The 9,580-nt window shown below is 31.1% G+C and overlaps 1 protein-coding gene across 1 annotated transcript; it reads left to right on the top strand.

The window, feature by feature from the left end:
• Nucleotides 1-6,569: 6,569 nt before the first annotated feature.
• On the top strand, nt 6,570-8,405 carry LOC145115831 (putative glutathione S-transferase). The gene is made up of 2 exons (XM_079052187.1): nt 6,570-7,003; nt 7,920-8,405. The coding sequence occupies exons 1-2, from the start codon at nt 6,665-6,667 to the stop codon at nt 8,268-8,270; spliced, it is 690 nt and encodes a 229-aa protein (XP_078908313.1). The 5' UTR covers nt 6,570-6,664; the 3' UTR covers nt 8,271-8,405.
• Nucleotides 8,406-9,580: the final 1,175 nt, after the last annotated feature.

Genomic DNA, 9,580 nt, shown 5'->3' with positions numbered 1-9,580 from the left:
ATGTGACACTAATACTTGATTCAATGTAAAGATGATGGGAAGATATAAGCAACTGATTGTAGACGAATTGTATTTCATGCTAGAAATATGACAAATGTTTTTATTGATACTGCTGGAGCTTTTGATTACCAAATAATATGTACGTAAACAATCAATGTTTTGTATTTATTATTATTATTATTATAGGAACATGTAACAGTTGCAAAATTTCGAATATATTTAGATTTACTTATCATTTAATGGATGTTTACATTCATGTTCTGAAACGATGTATTCTACGTTAAGACTATTTTCTAATAATGTTATTTATGAAGTAAATCTATATGTTTTCATTAAATTAATAATTCTAAAAATAACACCTATATAATCAAATGATATTTGATTCAATCTTATCTATGTCGTTATCATCATGACTATATAAACAAGAAACACATATACCAACTTCAAAGGATGGAATTTTGAAGACAAATGAGCCTGATTCATTTGATATATGGAATCTTATTTATATGGGAAGATGGTCCACAAGTTTCTTTTTCAATTAGTAGTGAAAGAATAAAAGGCTTGATAAAGAATTATACATTGTGATGCATATAATTTTTTCAATCCATGAATAGATTTGGTGATAGATACTTAATAAATTTAACTAATGACTTTTATTTGCTATTGTTGGAACATCTTAGGAGTTGTGAAATTGATTCACAACTCATTCCGTCAAAGAATACTCACTCGTCATTCGTATGGTCTTTGTGGCACGGGATCACCTGGTCACTTGGATTTCATCTTATGATGTTTGAGGTATTTTTCATATTCTCTAGTGGGATAGGGTCACCTGGCCACTGGTTGAAGATCAATAGTATAAGTTTTTGAGGAGGATAAAACAGACCTTGCAGTCTGATATATAATGTATAAAAGAACTATTTCCTTTATATATTTTTTAAGTTATTCTCACTATAACAAATATATTTTGAATATATATATATATTTCTAACCAAACAAGTATATTAAATACTTTCGTTAGACTAAAGATGAAATGTTTTATCCTTATCTAAAGGGCATAGTGTTATTAAGCTTATATTAGACAATAAACTTTAACCCAAACATCTACTAACAACATTTATGTAGAATATCCTAAATGATTGTTTAGGATGAAGTTTCTACGATCACACTGATTGTCATTCCATAAGACATATACTTAGAAAGTTATTTTTCTAATTGGGAGCAATATGAAACTTTAAGGGATAAAGAACCATAAACTAAATGAATCACATTTTGGAACTGCAAGGTTTTTTCGACAGTTATTGAACCTATTCAAATAGTTGATAAGAAAATAATATAACACATAGAGATGCATTCATGTGTGATAATCAAGTATAAGCTTGATTAATCTTCCTCAATATAGTACGAATATAAAAAGTAAGTGGATTTTCAAAGGAGAAAACATACATGGATGAAAATCATTTCAGATTTAAAGCCAACATCTCATAGTAAGAATATTCTTTCTTATAAGAAAATTGCATAGTGCGATTTAATTATAAATCAAGACGACTCTTGTGTTTTCCACAAAGCTAGTGGGTGCGCAATAACACTCCTAGTCTTGTATGTAGTTGACATACTAATTCTTGGAGTAAACATCTATATAGACAGATCATAACAACTTAAAAGATTTAGTAAAATTGCATTAATTGTCAAGGATCTTAAAAGGCTTAAGATATAAGACTCTAAGAGAGTTTATCTTGTCAATACCACATGACATGATTTTGAGCATGGCTTAGAATCCCAGTACAATGGTTGAACTAGATAGTATCATTGTATTCCATATGATGATGCAATTATATTAATCATATAAGTCATGTTATGCATGCAGGCTAGATAAGTCGTATGCCTAGAGCATGACGAATAAATACCAGTATAATCCGAGAATAAGTCAGGGTATGACTGATGGGAACATTCTAAAGTACTTACGAAGAACTAGATAAATATTCCTGATCTACAAAGTATTTGAAGGAAAGCTATATGTAAACTATTACACATATGTTAAACTTCCAAATAGATTGAGATGATTCTCGATCACAATCGGACGTATCATCATTATGAGTGAAGAAAAGGTTACATGGATAGGATTTCCATGTATATTTTAATTATAGCTACACTACAGAGTTAGAATACATTTTTGTTTGAGGAACCACATATGAAGATGCTTAAATGATTAACTTCACTTATGACTATGAGTAATCCCATTACGCAGTATTGGTATCAAAGTCATATATTAAGCATCTAAAACATTCTCAAGGTTTCTCTCTCTCTCTCTCTCTCTCTCTCTCTCTCTCTCTATATATATATATATATATATATATATATATATATATATATATATATATATGGAATAGAAAATGTTAGTACTCGTAAAGTTTATACAAATCAATATATATATATATATATATATATATATATATATATATATATATATATATATATATGAAATAGAAAATGTTAGTACTCGCAAGTGGGAGATTGTTGGATCTATATACTCAAGAGACATTATTGAATGACATTTTCTAATAACATATGATCCGATAGGGTCACATCTTTATCAAGTTGGTACATATTGAACATTTATTATTAATATGATTGTTAAATAAAATAATCAACTTTTGTATTTAATTAGAGAAATTATTATTTTAGTGAAAATAATATTTCTAGAGATTGTAACTAATTATTACATCATATTGTATGATATAAAATGTCATGTACAAGTTTTTGGGCATATTGGATATCACTAGCCATAACATGTACATTAGTTAATTAAGAAACAATGTAAATCACTTATTTTCCTCTCTCTCTTTGACTTTCGACCGAACCCATCCTTTAGGTATTGGTTGTTGCTTGTTTTACTTCACACTTTAAGCACCATGCTTCTTAAATGTCCATCATTTCTTGTAAGATAAGGCATGGTCATTAGATCTCATTTGTGAGTATAAAAAGGGTGCATGGGGCTTGCATTTGTGGTTGCTTCTTTTTTCCTTTGGTTTTGTTCTCAAACCCGTAGCCTACAACTACTCTCTCTCTCTCTTCCCCCCCCCTCTCTCTCTCCTTGCTCTCTTTTGAAGACAAGTTGCAAGTGTTGGTGATGTTGAAGTGCTTCTCCTTTAGTGCTTAATTATTTTAAGCACTTAAGGCTTAAGATGTACTGATGAGAACTAGCATTCCAAGTGCCTTATTCTTGATAGTGGATACATTGTAGGGAAACTCTATTTTGAGTTTTTTCTATCTTCATCAAGTCGTTAATTCCAAGTGGGATCAAAGGCTTCAAAGGGTATATTCTTAAACATCCTATGGCTGTCATCTTTCTAGTTCATGTAATTGAATCCACTTGGTGGATTTGTTAAAATGATAATAAAATAAACTAGTTATTTTTAGTCTTCCCTTGCCGTTCTTAATTTTTTTTAGAGATCGTTTTTATGCAGCCAACGACACCATTGTCGATTGGCGTTCAAGTTTTGACTTCATGAACCATTATCACCTGCCATTAGACTTATCAATGCTTCCAACAACGATGGACCTATTTCTTATTCTTCTACTACTTCGACGATTATGAAGAGAAAAAGACCCACTAGGTTATCTATTCCGGTTCCCCCACCATTTAATTCACCCCTTCTTTTTTCATTACCGCCCAAGAGATCAAGACCATCTCTCTGAGTTTATAATCAGAAAGTTTGATATATTCCCTTAAGAATCTGAATTTTGGGCAATGTTGAAAAACTCAGTAAGCTTTACCAAGGCGACCAACTAGCAAGTAGTGAGTATCCAGTCTAGGCAGGGAGTAACCACGGAGTAATCAAATTGGATAAATTATATGAAATTAATTTTTGGAAAATTATATATATTACAAATATCACAAGTGTATTAAAATTTATAACAAAATAGATCAATATCAATAACAATTATATATTTTTTCTTAAAAAAGTCAAAATTTCTGAGTTTTTACGATTTTGACCGATTCTGAATTTGACCAACTTTGACCGAATTGGAGTTGGTTTTGACCGATTTTTACTGATTCCAAGTTTTTTTTGGCCGATTCCTAGTTAGGCGCCTCGGGAGATGCCCGAGTCCGAATACTCGGACGCCTAGAGCGATTTTTGCAACACTGATTTTGGGTATGTTAGTGATTTCGTTCATCAAATTTCAGTGATATTGGAGTTAAATTGTCAATTTTGGGCTACCTCCGACCATCTTTGCCTCCGACTGGCGACGCACCATCGTTGTGGTCGTCTTCTCCGGCCCTATAGCTAGCTAAACAAGAGTAACTTTGGCTGTTGCTTCATCTCGTCCACTCTCTCTCGATCCGTATCGCTTTCCCTCTCCCGATCAAGCTCACTTTCACTCTGTCTCGTTCCTCATTCTTCTATGATCGAACAAGACATCCCCACACACTTTGCAACCTACAAGTTTTCTATTTTCCCTTTCCCTTATTTTCTTCTCCCATATATGGATTCCAACACACCTTAGGTTATATTAATTATATGAAGAAATGAGAGAGAGAGAGAGAGAGGCGGGGGTGCGGGTGGGTTTGGGTATTTTCATTTCATTTTCTTTTTTATTCTAGGTGAAATTTAATTACGTAATAAGATAAAAGAAATTAAAAGGGTAAGAAGGTCATTTTATGTGGCTAAAGGACTATCAATACACGTTTTAGAAACCACATGGACTGAGTTTGTCGATGAAATTATTAGAGACTGAAGTTGCGATTTTTGGTAAACCATAATGTCATTTATATAGTTTAGTCTAAATTTTTTTTGACCTCAGTTGATATCAAGATCTTTTAAAATAAACCATGTCGCATATAATTAAATTTAGACATAATTGCAACAATGGTCTCTACGATTGTCAAAATTATATGGTTTTGGTCCAAAAATGTTTGTCGGTGCTTCAGTGGTCCAATGTTAGATATCTTGTACGTTTTTTGTCCAAAAACGTTAACTTTAACAGTTTGACTGTTAAAATTTTTAAATAAAAAATTTACACTCAAGGACCATTTTTGTATCCCTTCTTTTTAATTTTATTTAATTATTATACATTAATTCTTTTAATTAATTAATTTTTTAATTTCTTTTTATTGGATTATTAATATATAATATTTAATTATATATATATATATATATATATATATATATATATATATATATATATATATATATATTACTTTGTAAGACTATATTAATAAATATTATATTTAATATATAATAATTATATATTAATAAATGTCACTTTATTAGATTATTAATTTGATTTAATTAATTTTTTTGATTTCGTTTTTTTTAGATTATTATATAATAATAAATATTATTTTTTATATATAATATTTATATATTAATAAATATTACTCTATTGGATAATTAATTTCTTTTAAATATTTTGTAATTTCTTTGGATTATTATATATCAATAAATATTATTTTTAATATATAATATTTATATAATAATAAATATTACTTTTTTGGGATATTAATTTCTTTTAAATAATTTTTTTTAATTTCTTTTTTATTGGATTAATTTTTCTATTAGATAAGTATATATTAATAAAAATTATTTTTAATATAAAATATTTATATATTAATAAATATTATTTTATTAGATTATTATTAATTTTTTTAGTTATTTTGTTAATTTTAACTTTATTGGATTAATTTTTTTTTGGACACCACCACCATCATCCTAATTTATTTAAAAAAATCCCACCTATCCCACCATTGTCGGAGTGGGTGATGGTGGTTGTGTTTGATGGATGCCGAATCCATCAAACAATGAATCAAATTTGCACATATGATTTAAAAATAACAGTAACAATGTCAAACATGATCGACCCTCATGGACTCGGTTTTAATCCATAAATACACCAAAATAATCATATTTTATTCTAGGGCATAATAAGTAAATGTGGGGAATTTAAACAATGCAACTAAACTAACATACGATAAGATAAATACTAGAAATAAGTGTAATATAATCTGTTTCTGAGTTCTATTCATATAATTGATGCAAGCTAATGATAAATAGAGGTCAAATTGAATTCTAGTCTAAGTTGGTATTTGAAGATATTAACAAGCTCTAGCATCTTCTATTCACCAAATTGTTTAATCAAAACATGCTCTTTGAATTAACCTAATCTTACTAACCTACTCTAAAAAAGATCTTAGAAATATATTGAAAGATTGCATTAAGTTTTGTACGAATGTTCCCAACAACTTTTAATACTTCTCACAAGCTTGGAAGGGTATAACGTGCAAATTCGACGTGTGTCACTTAGTATCATTTCGTAAAACAATTATGGATTTTACAAATCAAATAACGAGAATGAAATAACCCTAATTCAGTCGGCCAACATGAGCCGGGTCAAGAATCAAACGTTGAGTTATAACAAAACTAAATTAGCTAGAAAGAATAACAATGCAACACTTATCTATATAAAAAGGGGTTCTAAAACGCACCAGCCTAGCTCTCACTATTTTTGCAAATTTGTTTTGATTTTTAAGATTTTATTTTCTATACTTTATAACGGTGGTATTCTACAGCTACAGTGCTGCAGTGTTTTACATACCCACCCTTGAACGGGTGGCTCACGATTCACGAATATATCATACAAACTTCCTCATAAACACGTACGGAATATGCCCAACAACCCAACAATGGCGAAAAAAGAAGAGGTGATTCTACTGAACTTATGGGCAAGCATGTATGGGATGAAGGTCATGATCGCACTTGCCGAGAAGGGTGTTTCATATGAGTACAGAGAAGAAGATTTCAGGAATAAGAGTCAGCTTCTCTTGGAGATGAACCCGGTTCACAAGAAATTCCCGGTTCTCATCCACAACGGCAAACCGATCTGCGAGTCAAGCATCATTGTTGAATATATCGATGAAGTCTGGAAAGATAAAGCTCCATTGTTTCCTTCTGATACTTATGGCAAAGCTCATGCGAGGTTTTGGGCTGACTTTATTGATAAGAAGGTGACTTTTGACCTTTCTTGATTTTTTTATATACTACTAAATACTAATATTATACAATTATAGTTGACGTTTAGATTCTCGTTGATTCCCTCGTTCAAGACAATTGTAAATAATTTAATTTTGGTTGTCCTAAATCTTTTGAACGTGTGTTTTGACTAATATTCAAGCCAGATCTACATATTTCATTATAAAACAATTTCAGAAATCTGATTTCAATTGATTGAAGGGTGTTAAAGGCAGTTCAAGAACTTGTACTTGAAAAAATCACAAGATGACCATTTTAGGCGTTTTCTTGTTTTGATTTTGTTGGGTAATCTTGACGGGTCATGTCCATTTTGGTTCATGGGTCATGTAGGTTTATTATGCATGTTTTATTTTATTTTGTATAAAAAGATTTGGTAAAAGCTGTGAACGGTATTTAGGATAAAATAGTAGTTTAATTGTTTTCTTTTGTAGTTCCCACGTGATGTATGGAAGGCTATATATAGCCTTTAAGTGATATGAATAAAATAGCATGAGTAATGCACAGAAAATGAGTCCCAAACACCATCTGTTTATCCTGTTTCGTTGCTCACCTTAAGATGGCAGATTTGTGTTGTGTTTTGGCACCCATGTGTGCATGCAGTTTTGTTCCAACAGATTTCCTATCTTAACCTAAACAACTCAAACCCCATTTGGTGTAATTTGGGTGTAACTTTGCATCTGGGATTCTTTCTTTCTTTCTTTCTTGTACACAGACAGCAGCGAGCGACGGATCTTGAATCCATGACTACATATTCAAGAAATTCACTTCGTACCTCTTTTGATGCAACTTCCTATGTATGAAACAAGTCAATGTGTTGTTCGAATCTTGTATTCGAGGGAAATGGTCTTAGATTATCGAATCTTTTGTCTAACATTGTATAAGGAAATGTAGATATACCAAATTGGGAGGAAGTTGTACACAAGAAAAGGGGAAGAACATGAGGCAGCAAGGAAAGAGTTCATCGATTCCCTTAAACTGATTGAAGGAGAGCTTGGAGACAAGCCTTACTTTGGAGGTGAAAGTTTCAGCTACGTTGATCTGTCTTTGATCCCATTTCATTCATGGTTTCATTCCTATGAAACATATGGGAAATTGATCATACAACAAGACTTCCCAAAATTGATTGCTTGGGGTAAGAGGTGCTTTCAGAACAAGGAGAGTGTGTCTAACACTCTTCCTGATTCGCTAAAGATCCTTGCTTTTGTTCAAAACTTTAGGAAAATATTTGGACTTGATGAATAGAACTTTGAGTTATCCAAGCCAATATTTGGATGTGTTTGTCTTGTATAAATAATGCATTTCTTGCTATGCTTACATTTTGCAATGTGTATCTTTATATATGGGATTGGTTACATATTTCAGAAATTTGAATCTACTAAACAAAAGCTGATGTTGGGGATGATGCAAATTCTTGTAGTAGAAAGCTTGTAACTATTAGAAGTTTCTTCAAGGCTTCTGTTTTTTAACTTGTATTAATTAATGTATGCAGCTTCAATGGCTGCATTAAGAATATTGTTCCTCGTTTGTTTGTTTAAATTGAATTTAAATTAAAGAAAAATAAGAAAATAAACAACGTTATGAACACAGGATGCACTTATAACTATTATTTGAATCTTCCTATCTAATAAAAGAGTCTTTTTTTTTTTGCCACGTGTTCATCTTACAACCATTTTTGTAAAAGAGTCAAATTACTATATAGCCCTTCTTCCTATCTGTCTTTTATAACCTTCATTAATAATTTAAGTATTTTATACAAATTGTTCCAAAATTATATCTTTAAAATGATAATGGTTTACATCCAACAATATATTAAAACTAATAAATTAAGTATAATATGTTAAAAGTTAAAAAAACATAACTTTATAAGTAGAAGTAAAGATATTATTTTAATATTGAAATTTAGTTTATATATGATTACACTTTAGGTTTAATATTTATTTAACCTTATTAACCAATTTATTGTAACATCTGTTCCAGGTATCATTTAAATTATCTAAGTTTTTAGGGTTTTGTGTTTGGACTTGGCGAGTTGGGGAGTTCCAACTCGTCGAGTAGAGGTTACTATGAGGACACGGGACTTCAGACCTACTCGACGAGTCGGATGACCCGACTCGACGAGTAGGCACTGTAAAGAGAAACCGTAATTTTCACGGGTCTGTACCCTATTTAAAGGACTTATGGCTCATTTGCAGCCTCTTCTATCGTTCCTACAGCTAGAGAAACCCTAGTTTGAGACTTGCACCTTCTTGAGTGAGAAAGAGAGCTTTTGAGAGTGATTTTGGTGTGGTTGTGAAGGATTTTGGAGCTTGAAGAAGAAGGAGCAAGGAGAGAAGCAGTAGATCCGACATCTACTCTGTATTGGCAACCATCTTGAGGTATAAAGTCACTATCTTGATCTTTAGTTGCTTAGATCCCTTTTCTTTGAAGTAAATGGTCACTTTTGGTGCCAAAAAGGATGTCATACTCGGATTTGGACTTATCACAAGGATATGGTTTCAGATCTGGACATCTCTAGGTCCTCAATGACATGCTCACTTTATCCAACTTAGGCC

The sequence above is a fragment of the Lactuca virosa genome, chromosome 5, assembly GCF_052849685.1.
Source record: "Lactuca virosa cultivar CGN04683 chromosome 5, Lactuca_virosa_CGN04683_v6, whole genome shotgun sequence".
In the NCBI taxonomy this organism is placed as follows: Eukaryota; Viridiplantae; Streptophyta; class Magnoliopsida; order Asterales; family Asteraceae; genus Lactuca; species Lactuca virosa.
The sequence above is the reverse complement of the archived record's forward strand: the minus strand, read 5'-3'. Positions and strand labels throughout refer to the sequence as shown.